The 22,482-nt window shown below is 34.7% G+C and overlaps 1 protein-coding gene across 1 annotated transcript; it reads left to right on the top strand.

Annotated features, from left to right (window-relative positions):
* The first annotated feature begins 19,780 nt into the window (after positions 1 to 19,780).
* On the top strand, positions 19,781 to 22,482 carry LOC116030661 (protein TIFY 5A-like). Its single transcript, XM_031272974.1, has 3 exons — positions 19,781 to 20,241; positions 21,029 to 21,110; positions 22,058 to 22,482. Exons 1-3 carry the CDS (start codon positions 20,132 to 20,134, stop codon positions 22,244 to 22,246), a joined length of 381 nt encoding a protein of 126 aa, XP_031128834.1. The 5' UTR covers positions 19,781 to 20,131; the 3' UTR covers positions 22,247 to 22,482.

The following is a 22,482-nucleotide window of genomic DNA, read 5'->3' on the forward strand; positions in this document are numbered from 1 at the left end:
GTGCTGCAAATCATTTAATAATCTCCATTTTCTTCACTTCCCTTGCTATTAAGGATGGATACACCTAAAGGTAAGAAATAACACGAGTAAGTCTCACGCAATGCATAAAATGGGGTGAATTAAGCACAAACTTGGTTAAGAAATGGAGGTAAAGTGTGTACAAAAATACGCTCATCACTCAGCTTGAGGTGAAAAATAATTAATGGGAGATTCCAGATAAGCATATTTTGGATGATCAATGGCATTAAATCCTAATTCAGAGTGAGGACATTGAAGGAGGTAAGTTATAGTGAATTTTTATAGATTTCAAATTTCAGTCAATGGATTGTAAATGCAAAAATTTGACAAATATGTCTTGTAAGGGTTTCACTGAGTATGAGTATTCAAATTCCAGTGAATGTAATAGGAGAAGGTATGCATTAACATGCTCATGGTAAGTTTCAGTCCAATCTAATCCTTACATATAAAGATTTATAGTTTTATGAATTTCATCAAGTCTCTCATTATGTGCAGTTCAACAAGACATGAGAAGTGTTGGAGGCATACCAACTACTAGAGTTAAATGGACTAAAAGGAAAGAAGTCATGCCACCCAGTAAACCAAGTCAGATAGGTAAAAGAAAATCACTGGGGAAGAAACATCCAATAAAGAAGTAGTCTACAAGATCAAGAACATCCAAGTCAACTTTATTTGGGAATGACAAAGATCCAATCAATTTAGAGTAATTGATTTTAGTGACTATTTTTTGGATAGGATATGATGTACTCTAGTGAATTTTATAAACTATTCAGTCACTAGTCTAGATTTAAACTCTATTTTGGATATGATGTTTTAATTTGTGTTTTTGTGATACAATTACTTTTTTGTGTAATTGGATATATTTTATTATGTTTGCAATACAATTGCATTTTTATGGTAGTGATATTCATTGCATATGGATTGACCATATACTTTGCAAATATGTGCTTTCATTACAAAACAATCTTTCAAAATCCAGGAACCTTGTGCTTTCATTAACATAACCACTATTAGTATCCAACATAAGAACCTTCTTTTTCATAAGTACATTAACTGCTATAAGTACAAATAACACAATGCATACTCTTAAAATCAATATCACTATCCTAGTACCCTTACCCTGTTTACCATTGCTTCTTTACTCATCAACCTTAGCACAATCTTGTAGCCAGCCTCATTTTTAGTCTTGTAATCTCTTATTCATTTTGATTGATCATCTCAATAACCCAAGAATAATTCTTCTTGACCTTGCGCACATCGTATGATCATACCATCTAACAAAACCATTTATTTGCCCTCCCTACACCAAAATCACAAAACTGATGAATAAAAAAAAATTTATTAGTCCAAATGAAGAAAAAAAAACTAACAAAAAATTAACTCATTTTTATGACTAGCTTTTTTGCATGATATTCTACTATCTTATACTCTTGCAAGAACTACAAAAACATTCATCGAAAAGATAAGGCGAAACACCAATGGACACACATACTTTATTATATTTCTTTGAATACTACTGATTCTATTACAATATAATATCTGTTCAACTAATATGGTTGGCGTGGTGGTTCAGCATTGACAAGATAATTGGGCATCAGCACCTAACCCGAATCATCAGCACTGACCCGAAGGCAACAAATGGTCACTCGTTACACAAAGACGGCACATTGATGGGTGATAATTACTCCAATGACTCTCCATTATCACGACTCAGCACTCAATGCAGCTCACCATTACCAGCACTCAATACAGCTCACCATTACTAGCACTCCGTTACACTCACTAGAGGAGGACCCGCTGCAGCCATAATATAAGTGGCAGACTTGTGGTAAAGGAGAGGGGACACTTTGTTTATGATATTCAACACTATTATACTATACTCAAATCACTCAGTCTCACTAAATACACAAATCTACATTGTGGTACTAGAACCATTGTTACTCACTTGTCTATTGTACTGAAACACTTGTACTCAAACTATTCTTACTTACTTATCAATATTACTCCGGTAACCATTCTTACCATCATTGGTGCTTTCGTTGAGAGCCGAGATTAGATCTCAGGCAAACTTCACACATCACAAGAACGCAGCTATCGTCATTCACAAACACCCAGCTCATCTCATTGCTATCAATGGCACGATCTGGATCCAGCAGCTCTCATGGTTCTCGTCAAGTGAACAATGGTCACGCCTCGAGTGATCTTCGTGAGCAACTCTAATAAAGTTTGAACAGCGGAAGAGAAGAAAACTTAAAATGGTAGATCATCTCACACCATACACTGCTATCCAGAAGGATATAAATACAAGGGATGAAACAACCATGCACATGCATGCCCAAACTTCTAGCTAACCAACCGGGAACAAATAACAAATAAAACAAATTAAATAAAATTAAAACATAACAACCAAAGAAAATGTCAACTAATACTACTTCAATATGCCCCCGCAAGCTGGATCATAGATGGAATGGATACCCAGCTTGGACTTGAAAAAACTAAATAGCGCCGGTGCATGAGGCTTAGTGATGAAATCCGCCAATTGATTGGAACTAGAAACATGTAATACTTTCAAAACACCCTTCTGAATTCATTCCCGAACGAAATGGCAATCAACCTCAATGTGCTTGGTTCGTTCGTGAAAAACGGGATTCATAGCGATAGCAATAGCATACTGACTATCAGAAAATAGCAAGGCCGAGGCTGACGGTGTTATACTGAGGTCACTGAGTAGAAATAACAACCATTGTATCTCACAACTCGCAGTAGCTAATGCTCTATATTCTGCCTCAGAAGAAGACCGTGACACAGTTGCTTGTTTCTTCGACCTCCAAGAGACTAAAGAATCCCCCAAAAAAATGCAATAGCCAGTAATAGAACGCCTTGTCTTCGGAAAAGTAGCCCAGTCAGAATCTGAAAACCCCTTGATATGGAAGACAGAATTAGCTGAATAAAAAATACCTTGGCCTGGCGATTTCTTAACATACCGAAGCACTCTATGAGCTGCTCGAAGGTGCATTTCTGTTGGAGAATCAATGAATTGAGAAAGTTGTTGGGTAGCATAAGCTATGTCTGGGCGGGTGATGGTCAAATACAACAACTTCCCAACTATTCGCCTATAACAGGTAGCATCACGAAGAGTGGGACTATCAGCATGCAGCACCTTTGTGGTCACAACCATGGGACTATCCGCTGGTTTACTACCCAAAAAACCGGATTCTTGAAGCAAATCAAGCGCATATTTCCGTTGGGAGAGATTAATTCCATGACGACTCCTAGCAACCTCCAGACCTAAAAAAAACTTCAAAGGACCCAAATCCTTAATTCGAAAGGTTGAGTCTAGATGAGCCTTAATTCCCTGGATTGCTTCAAGATTACCACTAGCTACCACGATATCGTCGACATAAACCAAAAGAGCAATAAACGTTTCTCCAGACCCTTTAGTAAATAATGAATGATCTGAAGATGCTTGTTTAAAACCTTGAGATAATAAATCAGTTGTTAGTTTCATATTCCATTGTCGACTAGCCTGCTTCAAGCCATATAAAGACTTGGTTAATCGACATACTTGCCCCGACTTTGTTGCTTTAACTCCAGGTGGCAGAGTCATATATACCTCTTCATGTAAGTCCCCATGCAAAAAAGCATTATTAACGTCAAGCTGGTGCAAATGCCATCCTTTCATAGCCGCAGTAGCTAAAAGAGCACGAATAGTTGTAACCTTAGCAACCGGACTGAAAGTATTTAGATAGTCCAAGCCAAAAGTTTGTGTATAGCCTTTTGCCACTAACCTGGCTTTGTATCGCTCTATGGAACCATCTGCACGAAGTTTCACCTTGTAAACCCATTTACAACCAATGGGCTGTTTTGCAGGGGGCAAATCTGTTAGGACCCATGTTTTGTTAACATCAAGAGCTTCTAATTCAACACGCATAGCCTCACGCCAACATTCATGCTTCACAGCTTCATTATAACTAGTAGGTTCAGTGACACAAGATGAGGCCAAAACAAAGTGCTTATGGGAACTTGAAAGACGATCATAAGCAACCACCTTGGAAATACAATGTGGTGTACCCTGCACCTGTATACATGAGTTAGAAGAGCCGCCATATATTAAGTTACAATGATAATCCTTCAAATAAGATGGTGGCACTTGGTGACGAGTAGAACGCTGGAGTGTTGGAACAACTTCTACATTATGTGGCTGTACCAGGCTTTGTGAATGACTATCATCTGAACACATGGGTCCCCCACTGTCAGCTGGCTCTCCATCATGAGTTGGCTCTCCATCATGAGCTGGAGAACTAGAATCATAGGGCATCCTATCATCTTGCCCGTTGGAACTCATATATGAAGAAGTGGAATTTTCAACACCAAAATTATCACCAAGTTGTTGGCATTCAGGTGAGAGAGAGTAACTACCTCCAGGTGATGAAAAATTACCAAGGAAATGAGCATTGTCAGGTGAGGAGGAAATGCCACCACCCATACTACTTTCTTCAACCACCCCTTGCACTAAACCAGGAAGTTGAGTAGTGGTCTGCATAGGTGTGTCTCCTGCAACTGAAATACTTGTGTTCTCCCCAAGGTCTACAATTTTATTTGGGAGAGGAACCTCTAAAACAGGCTTTTGATTTTTTTCTGCAAAAGGAAAAATAAACTCGTGAAATAAAACATCCCTCGAGACAAAAACTTCTTCTTTGTGTATGTCATACAACTTGTATCCCTTCATGCCTTTTTGAAACCCAATAAAAATACACTTTCTTGCACGAGGAGAAAATTTCGTACGGCCTGAGACCAATGTACTGGCATAAGCTAAACATCCAAACACTTTTAGTGTGGTGTAGAGGGGGGTTTTATGAAAAAGAACTTCATATGGAGTTTTATTCTTGATGGCTGGTGAAGGTAACCTGTTAATAAGGTAGACAGCATGCGCAACACAATCAGCCCAAAATTCTTCCGGCAAACATGCCTGAAATCTCAAAGCCCGAGCCACAGCCAAAATATGTTGATGTTTGCGTTCTACTACACTATTTTGTTGTGGAGTACCTACACAAGATCTCTGATGTCAATACCTCGTGAACCATAAAACTCTCTCATTTAAATCTGGCCCATTATCCTGAACGAATGCACTTTATATTATCATCAAACTGTGTAGATACAAATTGACAGAAGTTTTGTAACAATTGTCGAGCCTCCTTCTTTGCGCACATAAAAAAGACCCAGGTAGCCCTACTAAAGTTGTCAACCACAGTTAAAAAATAACGATGGCCATATAATGAGGGAATGTTATATGGCCCCCGAATATCAACATGAATAATATCAAAACACCTCTCAGTTGATGTTACACTAGTAGGGAATGCTAAACGTCGTTGTTTGGCATAATGACAAATTTCACAAACTAAATTTGGAGAACAATTTATTGAATTATCTAAACTTTTCAACCCCATTATTCTGCGAAAAGACGCATGACCCAATCTAAAATGCCAAAGATTCAAATCAGAAACAACATTCATAGCAACATTTTTTGAAAATAATGATTGATTGAGACATGGTTCATCATCGGGCATTAGGAAACGATACAACCCATCTCGCTCCTCAGCTAAACCAATCATCTTCCGGTCCCTACCAGCCTGAATTTCACATCCATTAGCATGAAACACCAAAGAACAACCCATGTTCTTAGTCAACTTACTTACAGAAATTAAGTTAAATTCAAATTGAGGCACACACAATACATCTTGTAAAATAATATTCATAGATAATCGCACACAACCAACATGAGTAACCATGGCACGATTTCCATCTGGCAACATGATATAGATTTCTCGCACCTCATTCGAATCCAAAAAATATGTAACATTATTCACAATGTGGTCTGTTGCACCTGTATCAATAATCCAAGTAAGCGACCGACCGGAAACAAAATTCTTACCATCTTGAACATTGGGTTTAAAAGATGTGAAGGAAGCATTTGCTTGCCTATTGATATATCCAGCAGCAACCGTAGAGGGAACGGCTTGAACTACTGGAACTTGATTCTCAGCCATAAGGGAGAAAAAAAATTTTAATTTGGCTTTGATACCATAATAAAGTTTGAACAGCGGAAGAGAAGAAAACTTAAAATGGTAGATTATCTCACACCATACACTACTATCCAGAAGGATATAAATACAAGGGATGAAACAACCATGCACATGCATGCCCAAACTTCTAGCTAACCAACCGGGAACAAATAACAAATAAAACAAATTAAGTAAAATTAAAACATAACAACCAAAGAAAATGTCAACTAATACTACTTAAATAAACTCAACAGTAATCGTGTGGGAGATCGCTGCGAGGGTGATCTTCGCAACCCGATCAATAACAATCATTGTCGAGAGGGTGATCTCCGTAGCCAACTCAACAAAAACCACAATGGGGGCCACGCTCCCCTCCTAGTGAATGCTGCTCCCATCCAAGCCACGGACTTCCAAGCGGCGGCACAAGTCATTCAACAGGCGGCGGCGACGATGCCCCAGCTAGTAGCAGGGATGCAAGGCCAAGCCCCACCACCGCCACCGCCACCGCCACCTCCAGAGGTGGAGGTGCAATCTCAAGTTCAACGGCCCCAGGCATCCGCGCAGAAGGAGGAAATAGAGGAACAGAGGACCCAGCGTCTGTACCATGGTGCAACTCGTCGGCCGACCGTTTCTATGCCCACCATGGGACGGTGGGGTGAAAGGGCTGCTATCCAGCCAAGGTTGTGGGCACAACCGAAGACCAAAAGGACCAAGGGTCCACACCAAGGTGAGCAGTCGCACCGGATGGAAGGGATGGGTGAGTCTAGGGGGCCAACTCCGTGTCAGTCCACGGCACTCAAGCAAACCCCAAACATGCAGAAAAAAGTGGTGGAAAAACTTCAAAAACAGATAGAAGAGCTAGAGAGAAGGGTAGAAGCAAGAGAACATTCACCAGAACCTAAGGTGAGGATGACCGCTCCATTTTCTCCTAGTATAATGGATGCGCCCCTCCCAAGAGATTTTAGGATGCCCACTATCAAGGCCTACACCAGGACTTCTGACCCGCGTGTCCACATGACAAGGTACAAGGTAGCCATGGTAATGACCCGGGCAGGCGACGTCATAATGTGCAGAGCGTTTTTGACCACTTTGGATGGAACCGCCCAAGATTGGTTCAACACGATTCCGGATGGTTCGATCCAGAACTTTGAGGAGTTGTCCAAACATTTCTTGACTTATTTCTCCGGGCATATACAACATAAGAAACCATTTTCACATCTCTACGGAGTAAAACAGGACAGGGGCGAAAGCTTAAGAAATTTCTTAAGCAAATGGAAGACGGAAGTCAACAATGTGTGCGACTTCGATTCTAAGGCGGCAATCTTCATGTTCATCCAGGCATTGAGGTTAGGAAATTTTCATAGACAGTTGAACACTCACCATCCACGCTTCTATGAGGAGCTAATTAGGATAGCAAACCACTATGCCGAGGCCGAGGAGGCTGATAGAAAGAAGAAAGATGAGGAAGAGGGCAGGAGGAGTGGGCAACTTGACAAAGTTGATCCGACCAACCACGCACCACGCCCAAACCAGTTATCCACAACGAAGGGGAAAGTTCAAGAAAGGCCTCGTCTCACCCCACCGCGACACTTAACACCTCTTACTCACCCGGTTAGCGTGATTCTAAGTCACGCTAAGGAAATGGGAATGGTGCATTTTCCCTCAAAGTGTATGGCAGTTTCTACGTGCGAGGACCAAACCAAGTACTGTCGGTTCCACCGACAGGTTGGACATGATACTGACGAGTGCCATACTTTAAAAGGACAAGTAGAGGAACTGGTGCAGAGCGGATACTTTACTCAATTTGTTAAGTATCTGGGGCAGTACCAGCATCAACAAGGCCTACCTGACAATGTATGGCGAAAGGAAGAAGATCTTGAGCCTTCAGCCTCCAACACCAAGAAGAGAAGGTGCGACCAGGGCGAAGAAGGAAGAGACAGTGAGTTAGAGGAGAAGCCCGCGCAACGCAAAAAACATGTCATTCGCTAATGGTCCGTCCTGATTATATTTATATATATAAAAAAAACTCTATTCCCTTTGGTTGAGCCTACGGCTGATCGAAGTGAGCTTGCGCACAAAGCGCCCAAAAAAAAAAAACAAAAACAAAACAAACCAAAACAAAACAAAACAAACAAACAAAAAAAACAAACAAAAAAACAAAACAAAACAAAAAAAAACAAAACAAAAAAACATAAGCAAAAACAAACAAAAAAAAATTTTGGCCGAGGCTGACCTCGGCCACAATTCTCTTACCGTTCGAAAAAAAAACAATTTTTATACACGTCATTACTCCCAAACCATTTCAACCACTCTCGTTGGCTAGGGAGTGGGGGGGACTAGTGACAAGATAATTGGGCATCAGCACCTGACCCGAATCAACACTAACCCGAAGGCAACAAACGGTCACCCGTTACACAAAGACGGCGCATTGATGGGTGATAATTACTCCAACGAATCTCCATTATCACGACTCAGCACTCAATGCAGCTCACCATTACCAGCACTCAATGCAGCTCACCATTACTAGCACTCTGTTACACTCACTAGAGGAGGACCCGTTGCAACCATAGTATAAGTAGCAGACTTGTGGTAAAGGAGAGGGGACACTTTGTTTATGATATTCAACACTACTATACTGTACTAAAATCACTCACTCTCACTAAATACACAGATCTACATTGTGGTACTGGAACCATTGTTACTCACTTGTCTATTGTACTGAAACACTTGTACTCAAACTATTCTTACTTACTTATCAATATTACTCCGGTAATCATTCTTACCGTCAAGCACTTTGTCCTATAAATATGAGGTTGAGAGTTCAATTCCCACCCATGTGAATGGAGCAAACCATTTGGCCAGTCCCCTACCAAAAGGTCTTCGGCACGGAAACATTGAGGAGTTGAATTTAAAATCCATGAAAAATAATTATTTGGAATAATTAGTAGGGAACTCACCATTTTGGTCCCTCATTTTCCAAATATTAATGTAGTCTCTAATTTTCAATTTCAACTAATTTAATCCTTGAATTGTTTAAAATTTCGTCAATTAAACTCTTCAAGAATCAAATTGATGAAATTTTAAAAATGAGGAAATCACTCTTTTAGTCCCTTAGAAGGGTTTAATTGACGAAAATTTAAACAATTCGAGGATCAAATTAATTGATGAAATTGAAAATTAGGGACTACATTGATAGTTGGGAAACAATTGAGGAACCAAAATAATGATTTCTTTTTCATAATTAGTATAAAGTCTCAAATGCCCCTACATAATAATAATAATAATAATAATAATAATAATAATAATAATAATAATAATAATAATAATAAGAAGAAGAAGAAGAAGAAGAAGAAGAAGAAGAAGAAGAAGAAGATATGCGATGGTAATATAAAAATTATATATGTTTTAACTTGTAGAAAAAGTGTGAAAAATAAAATATCAAATGAGAGAAAGGAATTCATTTTTCTCAAATTTGAGAGATCAGAGTCATTTTCCATTAGAATAAATTATCCATCAACCAAACAATGTAAAATCTATTTTTTCTCAAATTTGAGGAAAAATTTTCCTTAGGAAATAATTTTCGTTGAACCAAACAAGCAATAATATATCTGATATGGTATGGGTCCACTAAATAAAGATTTAACTAAAAGGTAGTTCTTCGGGTGACGAGAGAAATTTAAAACCATTACTTGAGGGTGTGAACTAGGGTAAACATCACTCCTATATAATAGCATGCAAACCCAATTAAAGAGTAATTCTTTTGATTTATGAAAAGCCTTACAACCACTATCCGAATGTGCAATCTGGGTGAAGTGCGTCTTGTCATCCTAGTTGACAAAGGATCATAATGAGGCAAATCTGTCTGCGTTGTCCATAGCAAATCGGGTCAACCAAGAAAACATGTGTAGTCGAACTTGGAACTCTTGTGATTACCAAGCCAACTGTCGAGTTTGACCAAATTGGTTGGGTTATCCCACTAAAGGGTAATTCTTAATAGTATAATGGGTAGGATTAGGAATACCGTAAAAAAACATAATAAATAGTGGTCATAGTTCGTATAGGGCAAATTATATGGTGGACCATGAATAAATGTACATTTTAAATAGGAAAAATCATCACTTTAGTCCCTCAATTGTTTACCAACTGTCAATGTAGTTTCTAGTTTTCAGTTTCAATTAATTTGACCCTCGAATTGTTAAAATTTTGTCAATTAAACCCTTCCGAGTGACAAAAATGGTGATTTCTCCATTTTTTAAAATTTCGTCAAGGGAAAATTGTAATTTTTGCCCCTCCATAATATGCTAATTATTATCAATGTCACCCCTGAATTATTAGTGGTGTAAATGTTGCCCCTCAATTTTTAAAATCGGTACATATATTGCCCCTCCCGTACCGACAAGAGGGGCAATATTTACACCATGGAGGGCCAATATATGTATCGTTTTTGAAAATTGAGGGACAATATTTGCACCACTAATAATTCAGGGGTGACATTAATAATTGTCATATCATGGAAGGGCATAAATTACAATTTTCCCTTTCGTCAATTTTATCCTCGGAGGGTTTAATTGACGAAATTTTAAACAATTCGAGGATCAAGTTAGTTGAAATTGAAAACCAGGGATTACATTGGCAGTTAGAAAACAATTGAATAACCAAAATGATGATTTTCCCTTTTAAGTATATTGAATATACACTATTTGTATGCTGAATGTTCATTATTTGGTAACATACCAAATAATGTACCTTTAGTGCTCAAGTAATGTACCTTCAAAAAATGATTTTTTTTTACTACATCCGTCCCATTTTGGTTGTCTTGTTCGTTTAACTAGGTTTGACTGAAGTTATTTTTAATTCAATTTTTTATAATATTAAATTTAACATTAATATATAAAATTTATATATTTAGAAACTACATTAAAAGTACTATTAAACACAAAAATTAAATTTAAAAATAATAACAAATTACTAAAGAAAACAAGCAATGAAGAAAGAATTGATTTGACCAATGAATAGTAAATAGAACAGGTAAAATGGGACAGAAGGAGTATTATATTAAAAATGTATATAACAAAAATATACCTTATGTTAGTGGTCCATTGGTCCATAGTATAATGATTGGTCCATATAGCCCCAAGTCATACATTAACAAGTCCTCTGTTTTTTATGTAGAAAAATTAAATTATAAAGCTACAAAACAAAGGTGTGTTGAAAGTTGAAACTGATGTTACAACAAGTATTATAATAGAGACTAAACAAAACGAAAAGAACAAAAATAGTATATATTGGAAATGATTATTCTGAAACTGTCTTGATTCTTAAACAGTTTGTCCTAAGTCCTTTATATATGTGTTTGAAGAATTAAAAAGTATGATTAAAACTTGAAGGTAGGATCCTTGTAAGATATGATTTTGAACATAAACAGCAGAATTATTCAACAGAAAATAAATAAAATACGGAGTAATTAGAATTAGTCAATCCAACACTTTCTGACTCCCATCCTAGTAAGAAGATTGAAGGCCTTGACGAGTTGATGGTTTTCAATAACTAGGCCAAACAATAAAATAGGTAGTATATGTATTACAATGCTAGACGCTTCTACATCTACCACTCATAAGCCTAACTTTTTCTTTTTTTTTTTTTGTATGTGGTAAGTTTTAATAGGATGGGATTTAAAACAAACAAACAAAAAAAAAAAAAGAAAGAAGAAGAGGAAAACGACACTATTAAAACTTTTCACGTCAAGGAGTGACAATCAAGTTGTGAGTACATGGTAGATGTAGTGGCAATTAACACTTTTCGTATATGTATAACGAATTGAAGAAAGATTATAATATCGTCGAAATTCATGGTTGCAGTAGGCGCTAGGCGCTAGTCGGGCGGTAGACTAGCACCTACCGCCTAAGCGGTCTAGGCGGCGCCTAGACGGTACCTAGGCGGTTATAGGTGGCGACCTATAAAAACAAAAAATTAATTCATGTGTGTGGATGTATGTCATATATTATATTTTATATATATATATATATATATATATATATATATATATATATATATCTTACTTTTCTTACATATATAAATAAATAAATTTAAATATATATAAATATAATAATAAAATTAACAAGACCGACTCGCTCGAGTTAACTCGGCTAACTCTGCTGAGTTAAGCGCTAGGCGGACGCCTAGAGAACAATTCGCCTCGGTCTAGGAGCGCCTAGCGCCTAGGCGGGGATTTTTGCAACAGTACGTAGAATATATAACTATTGAAGAAAGATTATAATATCGCAAAATATAACTGTAAAAATTTGAAAATCAACCACACCTGGGTTAGGAATTAAAAAATGTTATAATTATTTGATTTGTTCTAAATAAATGACTCGACATGAAATATTAGAAATTATGTAATTATTTTTATAAAAGTAAAGAAGTACGTATATTATTGTTGAACCTATAATATATAAAATATAATTAAATTTGTAATCCGACTATTACTTTAAACTTTTCGTTGAAACAAAACGTATCACTCAATTTAGTACTATATCATATCGAAATTAGACGAACAGCCATGAGATTGTATCTGTGTAGTAACCAATAAAAAGCTGGGTTATGTCCATACGTTACTTGTGACCTATACACAACATATGGGCTTGTTTAGGGCACATTAAGTTGATGTTGACAACTTCATTGATGAAGACCAAATTGAAGTTGTCTAAACAAGTTGATGTTGACAAACAAAGCTCCAACTACATACGCACATGGCTGTGTGGGTGATTTGAAAAATATGAGAACAAAAGCAACGTGTGTTTAATATTTCACAACGTGGTTTGCATGCTCCTTTCTTATTTCTTGCTTCATGCAAATCAATAAGGGAAAGATAAAAAATTATAAATACATCAAGTGAAATTTGGATTTGAAAATGGAGCAATTTTAAATCTTCAAGTCAGATGTCTCATCTTTAGAAGGGCCTAAAATTTAGCGAGGGGATTACTCTTTGTGTCCGACAATAGAAACACTGAGTTACAAAAAACCCATAGAGCCTATAGCTCGAGCCAAAACATGAGCCACCCTAAGAGTAGTAGCAGAGCACCTAACATGAGACGTAGATACGAGCTGAGTATCCCGCCGTAATAAAGCAATATAGGCCCTGTTTGGTAAATAGTTGTTAGCTGATTGGGTTGGCTATTTGGATTAGAAAGTATGATTTGTTAATAACATTAGCTGATTGTAGAGAGTTGTTTGATAAATTAGTTGTTAGGGAATAACTGTTTGATATAATTTCTTTTCTCAAAAAGCTAATTGAAAAGGCTGCTTTGAGTAGCCTTTTAAATTTTAACATTTTGGAGTTACAAAAAGCTTATTAACCAAACATTTATATTGATTTTTTAATCAAGTCAAACAACTAATAGTGGTCAAATAAATCAAACTTGATGATTATTTACCAAACAGGACCATAATCTTTAATTATGAGGCCAACATAGGAATAATCATCATAGGGATGCGAGAGTCCACTGCACATTGAAGAAAATGACAATCAGTCCGTAGAATAATAGTTAGAAAATCTTGCTCCTTAATTCATGATAAGGCCTCCTCATATAAGGCCTTGAGTTAATTGTTGAATTGGTTTTAGTGAAATAAAAAAGAAATCTACATATTTAATAAGGAATTTTCGTATTCAATAGATGGCTCTTTAATAAGGCCTTAAGTTAATAAAAAAGCACAAACTATTTATTTTCATGAATATAATTGCTGGTGAATTGGTTAACAACATTTTGAGATGATAAGGAATATGTGTATTGAGTTAAATGATAGAAATTAAAGTCCAAGAGTGGTTAATAAGGAGTGATAATTGTATGGGTCTCTAGTATGATCCTTTTAAAGATATAATACATCTATATGTGATTATTGTCTAAATTACTTGCTAACCAAACATGGAATTGAATATGAGCTAAATCAACTAAGGTTTATAGGGCGCATTGTTTGAAGGATGAAAATTGTAAAAAAAATTTCTCGTAAAAACGATTAGAATTACATAATCCAATGATACTAAAAGACACAATTCAACTGGTTGAACAATCAAAAACAAGTTAATAATAGCATTATTTTGCATTGCTTGTAGCCACAAGATACATAGTTCAGTTTTGCTTTATAGTGAGCACTAGTGTACAAACATCTAGAATCGTAGACTAATTGAAATACATCCTGCAATTGATATCATTTCAGGATTGGGATCGATTCCTTACAAATGCATCATAGTTTCTCTAAATAAGTAATGTGAGACTCCACCAGATTTCGTTTTGCAAAAGCCAAATACAAAATAGAAGAGTTAATTCCAGTTGAGGTATCTTGTTTTTTGTGACAATTCTAAATTTAGTTAAAGACTATCGTTTTTGACATTTAACACCTCATACTATCATATTTTGAACAATTTTGGTCCTTACGATGACTTTTCCTATGAAACCCTATTTTAGGCAATGATATTTTCATCTCATCAATTTTTTTTTTCAATGAGTTAATTCTAGCGCGCAAAGGTCCATTGTCTTTGGTGGCATTTCTAAATTTAGTCCTAGACAATTGTTTTTGCTATTTGACACGTACCTAGACTATCATATTTTAGACACTTTTGGTCCTTCGGATGACTTTTTTCAAGTGAAACCCTATTTTAGTAAATGGTATTTTCTAATGACAAAGAAGAGACTTCTTTCTTTCTTTATTATTATTATTATTTTTTTTTTTGTACAACTATAGTAGATGATTCACAGAATCATGGACTAAATTAAAACAATAGCGGTCAAACTGAAGCTGATTAGGTGTGCGACATCCTGAGCTTTCCAATTGCTTTGCAAAATGATTCACCCTGCACCCAGAGATCCTCATGTACTCGGTATCGTCATTGGAAAATGATGATTTGAGGCTGGGTTGAAGGAGATTGTGCAATCCATGGTTGAAGAGACGAAAATTTTCATTAAAAAATATTGGCACAAAATCTTTTTAAAAAAATTGAAGATACAAAAATGTCCTTGCCTAAAATAGGGTTTCACCTGAAAAGGTCATCGAAATGACCAAAAGTGTCCAAAATATTATAGTCTGGGTTGTTAAATATAAAAATCGATTATTTGGGACTAAATTTAAAATTGCCATCAAATGCAAGGGACCTCCGCTGAAATTAACTCATTAAGAAAAAAATTGAAGAGACGAAAATATTGTTGCCTAAAATAGAGTTTTACCGAAAAAGTCATCGAAAGGACCAAAAACGTCCAAAATATGATAGTTAAAGTGTTAAATAGTAAAAATGATAGTTGTACTAAATTTAAAATTACCACAAAACACAAATCATTTCTGCTGAAATTAAGTCCAAAATATAATTTGGCAAAGAGCTCAACTTGCATAACACAAAACAATATCTTGACGTTTAGGAGCATGCCCACATGAAAATTGAATATGAAGTTGACAGGCACTTGCATGTGCCTTGGGCAAAGAAGATATAGCCTAACCTTCAACTTCATTCTTGGTACTGTTTGGTAACAAACTTTCCAAAATAGGAAAGTCCTTCTAGATAAGCATAACGTGAAACTCCACCATGCATGTTTTAGATGATCAAAAGTAGATGCCAATCCAAAGTCATAAATTAAATCGGAGAAAGATCATGTACTGATGTACGTACCTCTGAAAAGTCAAACGAGATTAGAGGTAATAGCAATTTTGTAGACTGTATTTGGGAGAAAAAATTAGAGGTATTAGATTTACAACTTACTAAAGATATGAGTTAATTTTATTTTTAATCTTAGATTTATAGGTGATAGTTTATTTTTAGTCCATTTTTATTAAAATATCTTCCTTTGATTCAAGTATTATTGTGGCATGATAATTTTTAATCCTCTATTAACAAAATCGTTGAAATGTCGTTAAATACACAGATATTTTGATCTTTTTAATACAAAGTGCATTGACCTGTTAAATTTTTTATGTTTATTTTTTTGAAAAAATTTATAATTGAATATCGAAATGCCCTTGTATTTAATGGCATTTAAATTGTTTTATTGATAAAAGATCAAAATGGTCATACCACAATAATACTATGACCAAATGAGGATGTTTTGAAAAAAAAAATAGATTAAAAGTGAATTGCCCTATAAATTCAAGGCCAAAATGAAAATAGAGTATAATAATAATATTTTGAAAAGAGTATAATAATAATCTAATTAATTGAATAATAAAAATGTGTTTAAGCCAATAACCTTGTAGTCTAGTGGCAAAAAGTGACTCTCCAAAATTAGAGGTCATGGGTTTTAGCCATAGTGGAGAGAATATTGACTCTCTGTGCTTTTATAGGTTGAGGTGGATTCGAGCCGGTATTGACTCTTTGTCTATTTGTGTTTCAGTAGGTTGAGATTGAGAACAGATACTACATTGTAACAGACTCTAGTACTAAAAAAAAAAAACAGGTAAATATGTAATATGACTTAGAAGGACTATTTTACCCTTCCTTTTCTTTCTCTCTTTTCTCTTTCTTTTTCTTCTTCTCGCCACTTTGTTCTTCCTTTTCTTTCTTTTCGCTTCTTTTCTTTCTTCTTTCCTTCTCACCTCTTCTCTTTCTTTTCCATATTCAAAACCAGATATGTATAATAAGAATCCAGTTAATATGAAAACCACTCTACAGATGAGAATGTGTGAAAAAATCTAAACCATTTATCTGTAATATTTAATAGATAGGAAATCAAGTAAAAAAGCAACGAGGTCATTTCATAAATATTTAAAAAAAAAATTGTAATATTAATGAAAACGAATTTTTTTTTTAATTTTAAACTGTTAGATCTACTAGATCGATGGTTTGAATTTGTCTACATGTTCTCACCTGGGGCATGATTTTCATGGGAGTTGGATCCTATATAATAATATTTATTATATTATTATGATAAAATATGTGATTATAATATTTTAATTTATGATATTATTATGTATAAATTATGTCAATGTGTTCAAGTGATATATAGTGACTCTCCCAAATGGAAGGTTAATGTAATTGAGTCAATCGTACTCAAAAGAAAATTTATAAATTGTAATGTTTTAATTTATAAATTTTTTTATCATTATTATTGTGTAAGGCATGTTGTCTTATAATCATTATTCCTTACAATTCCAAATTCAACTAAGTAATGTACTCAAATATTCCTACTAAGTTCTTTTCCATTGAATTTAAATTGCATTCCTGTCCAATTATTTTATGTGAACCGTAGGGGTTTGGATTTGGGTTATACACAGGTTGATGTTGAGTTTCTAAGTTATATTGACTCTGAAATTATATTATGGGTCTTGAATACAGGCAAAAACTTAAAGTTCTACTCAATTTTAATAACAAATTAATTTATCCTTATTAAGATTAATTTAATAAATAAAAGATAAAATATAAGAAAGAGTAGAACCAGGACACAGTAAGGGTGTGTTTGGTTGGTGGGTTTAGGCATAAGGAATGAGTATGCAAGTGATTGCTTGTGTTTGGTTGATAGGTTTTGTGAATGCTACTATGGGTTTGGAATACCCCATTAATGACAAAACCCATACCCTTATTAAATAAGGGTTTCATCTCACTTCCTCATTTCTTCTCCAACTATTAATAATCATTCCCATTCCACCCAACTACCAAACATGCTAAATACTTTCACCAAAACCCATTACCATTATCAAGTATTTGATACCCATTCCGATTCCGATTCTCATGTGCGAACCAAACGCACCCTAATTGGTAACGCAGTTCAGAGCTAAAACTCCTACGCCTGTGGGGCAACTCATGTCAGACCCATCCACTAGATGTTCACCAAGATTAGGGGGTTTGTATGACATAATCACATACAAAAGGCCACAGCCTAATCAACATCATAATCTTCAAGAACACCTTACGTTGGATAGATACGTGCACGCCGTACTGTTGCTTCACAGCTTCAAATCTTCACTTACTAATCCTTGCATAATTAATGACAATTCAACACCTTGATATGAGATAAACTACCAAATCAATATAATAATAATATTCTTCGAAATGTTGCACTGTAATTCGTGAAAAGACAATTCCTAATTCATCACTTTATATAGCCTTTAATAACCATTATGCCTAAACACAAGTTGAAGCTTTTCCATGAATTAATGTTGTCCACTCATTTAATTTCACCACTAAAGACTTGCTCAATAAATCAATAATTTGTTAGATTAATAATATGAAATTCTGACCAAGCGCGGACTCTGTTCCATCAGAATGTTGATATTATTGTTCAAGACGGTCCAATAATCATTAAATAAAATAATAATAAAATCCTAAGTTTTGACAAATAATATAGACAAATTAATTAAGTTACAAAATGTGTATCATTTGTACACTTACAGACTCAATTTACCTCTTCATGAGACTAGAAGCAAGTTCATGAGATCCATATATAGTTCAACAAAGTCGGAAAATTTGGGTTTAAAAAAAAACCAACAAAAAGAAAACTCAAAATAAAGATATTAGGTAGGTATAAGTCATAATACAATCTTGGGACATAGGAAAATGTCCACCTACATGAAAATTGAATGTGAAGTTAATAGGCACCTTCTTGTGCCTTAGGGCTAGCCAACCTTCAACTTTATTCTCGATACCTTTTGGCAACAAACTTTCCAAAATAGGAAACTCCTTCTAGATAAGCATAATGTGACAACTCCAACGTGCAATGTTGTAAATGATCTAAAGTAGATGCCAACCAAAATTCATATGAAAGATTATGCACATATTTCTTAAAAATCAAACAAGATTACTAAAAAAACGTAGTCGATATATACTTTGCAAAAGATTTTGTAACAAATCAAACAACAATATTGCATGTTTAAAATGAAAAAGAAAAAAAATAAAGGCATTATAACTATATACTTCTTTTAGTTATACTAAATTGCCACATGACTAAAATCTAAAAAAATTCTATATGAAGAAATTAAATTAATTTGCCATTGAGTTAGTAAGACCTAAATTAAAACTCCATGGCACGAGGTTAGGAGGCTAGCCAATAAATCCAATAACTAATAACTAAGTGAGCAGGGTAATCACAACCAAATTAGTTAGATGGTTGATTTAGTAATCACAAAGTTATAAAGTCTACTCCTAGTGTAAATGATCTATTGACTTTTTTGGTTTAAATTTGTTACGTTGGCTTATCTCTGTTGGTTTTATGACTTTTGGGTAAACAGGCAGGCCAACACTACCTACCTGCTAGAATAGCGAGAATATAGGAAATATGTAGGAAAAATATATAGAGATCGAGAATATAGGTATTTTATTGCTCAGAATTTCTTGTCCTTTCTCCAAGGATGGAGGGTCTATTTATACATATTTTGGACATAGAGCCTTACAAGGAATAGGAATCCTGGACCGCCTCCTGTTACATTATAACTAATAAGCTCTAATCCTACTAATAATACAAATACTAAGTCCAATTCGAATCGTATTCTTCGATGGCTTTGGGTCTCTTTCTCTTGATCCAGTTGTTCTCTTAGGCCGGTCCGTGGCCCAGACCTAATGTATTATCCATCAAAATCTTTATGGTTCCTTGTCGTCTAGGGTCGTTAAATGGCGAAATAAAAATCTAAGTGACCAAAATTTCCATGCATCTTCCTACATTAAATGGATAGACAGAGAAGATGCTTTCAACATTTATTTCTTTAAGGTCACGCCAATATTTCCCTTTAGGGAAAGGTGGGATTTTTTTGAAGTTGTTCATCACATGTGCAAAAAACTATCATATGTTTCGCGTGGTTTTTAAAGTGCACATTGATTTGATATTTTAGTTTGTGGCTAGGCATGTTGTAACGATGGAAGACCCAAGATTTACAATGGACTCCTTCAACCCTTCTATATAAATGTTTCCTAGTCTTTAGGACATTTGGCTGCTCAAGTTTCTATACAACAGAAAGATCGAGAGAGATAGAAAGAGAGAGAGAGAGAGAAAGAAAGCTATGTTGTTTCTAAATGTCTCCTTCTTATAACACTTGATAAGGTGAAGGAGAAAAATATTAACTCTTCATTTGATAGTTTTATGTTTTATTTGTTAGAAATATATATATACAGGGAAAAAAAAAAAAAAAGCATGATGAGGAGGAAGAGTGAAACTTCTTTGCCATATTCAAAGTTCCAAATTCATTCGGTGTAAGTTTTTATATATTTCTCAGGTTTTTTGTGTATTTGTGGGGGTGTTTTCTTTGTTTTTTGTTTTTTGTTTTTTGTTTTTTGTTTTTTGTTTTTTGTTTTTTGTTTTTTTGTTTTTGTTTTTGGGAGTTACAATGAACAAGTAGCATTAGTTTTGATTTCAAGAATACCCACAAATGATTCAAATTAAAATCATTGTGGGTTGTATATATGTTTAGATGCATACCTCCTTCTTCTTCTCCTTTGGATATATATATATATATATATATATATATATATATATATATATATATTAGTTCAAATGCGGACAACGTTTTCTGGGTGGTCAGTGCAAATTCACCATTAGGTATGCAAAAATGCACTACACGGCGTTTCAAAATGCACCACAGTACCTAATGGTGCATTTTCTGAATACTTTGTTGTGCATTTATATGTACCTAATGATGAGTGACCGCACCGCCGCACGGAAAGCACTGTTGGCACGGGAATCTGGCCACATACACACACATTATGGTTTTGTTATTTTACAGATTTCAGGTATTATTTCAATATTTTTTTCCGTGAGACAATGATATTTTGTATTTCATTGTAAATTATCTTTAGGGTTAATATAATTTACTCCCGGCTTGTAATTTTTAATATTCTACTAAAAATTGAAATATCTAATCTTTTAAGCAATTTGTTTGTATTCTAACTATAACTGAATATAATTTCTTGAAAATTTTATTTATTGATTGATGGAGTACTGTTTGGTAATTTATACTTTACCTTGCACTTGGAGATATAGGGCATGTCCATCCATCAGAAAGAGAATTACAATTTTGTACAATTCAAAGACTGGTTTCAGTGATGATGCATCTGAGCTGCAGGTACATTATTGACATTTCTGGTTATATTTCATTCATTTTTGCAATTTGAATGAAAAAGAATTGAGAAAGTAATTCTAATGTCAAATGGATCGCTTCGTTATTAAGATGTTTTAGTTAATTATGGCTCAGTTTAGCATATCTATTTGAAAAACTAGTTAGAAATTAAATAAATTTTTGACGACATTGAAGGTGTTTTCTGTAGCAGTGAGCACAGTTATAAAGTTCATTATTAAAAAGTTAGGAATTAGAAACCGAAGGCTAAAAGCTGTTAATATATTGGTAAAATTAGCTATTGATCAACTAATCTGACATTCTTAAAAAGGTATGATAGGGTCTAGGCCCTGTTTGGTAATATAATTAGCTTATTAGTCAATTTTGATTTATTTGACAACTATTAGTTGTTTGACTTGGTTAAACATTCAATACAAGTGTTTGATTAATTAGCTTTTTGTAATATCTTATTGCTTCAAAATGCTAAAATTCAAATAGCTGCTCAAAGCAACTTTTTTGATCAGTTTTTTTTAGAAAGTCATTTTTGCATTTAATCAGCTATCCGTATAATTTACCAAATATCTTTTTACAATCAACTAATGCTATCAACTAGTCAACTAGTCGAACCCAGCGACCCAATCAGCTAACAACTATTTACCAAACACACCCTATGTATACATGCTGGTTTTATTTTTGGTAGTGGAAAAGAATGTGCAATCTAATGATGAACCCATATATTTTATTTTTAACTTTTTCTAAAATTATTTAAATACCGTATGTGTGGTTTAATGACATCAATGCTACCTTCCATAAGGAAGATCTCATACGTTCGGATCTAATTGTTGAACATATATATAGTGTTAATAGCTGGTTACTAGTATTATATGATTTTGATTCAATAGCTATATAAATTAAAATTTATGTTTTAATTATGTGTTGTATTGGAAAACATGCAGATCCTAGGCATCCTTTGGCTTGCAAGAAGAGAAGTGGAAGAAAAAGACAACATTAACAGATCAAATTTGAGGTTGTCATCTCCTCATCATTATCATAGCCCTCCTACTCCTGCTGCAGGGTCGTCTCTGAAGAAATCTTTGCAAAGATTTTTGCAGAAGAGAAGAGACAGGATTAGAGCTGCAGGGTAGCCATTCCTTACTAATAACATATATTATTAATTACTCCAATAATAATAAATCATGCATGGGAACTCTACTCATCATCCTAGCTAGTATCAATTTATCCACTTTAGTCATGTTACAAATTTACCTACTTTCCTTATCCTTTGTTCATTACCATTTGGACATCATTTATAGCATTATTTAAGAGTTGATCTACTCAATTATTAATACCACCATGACAAAAACATTTTCTTATTTGATTA

This window comes from Ipomoea triloba, chromosome 9, assembly GCF_003576645.1.
Source record: "Ipomoea triloba cultivar NCNSP0323 chromosome 9, ASM357664v1".
In the NCBI taxonomy this organism is placed as follows: Eukaryota; Viridiplantae; Streptophyta; class Magnoliopsida; order Solanales; family Convolvulaceae; genus Ipomoea; species Ipomoea triloba.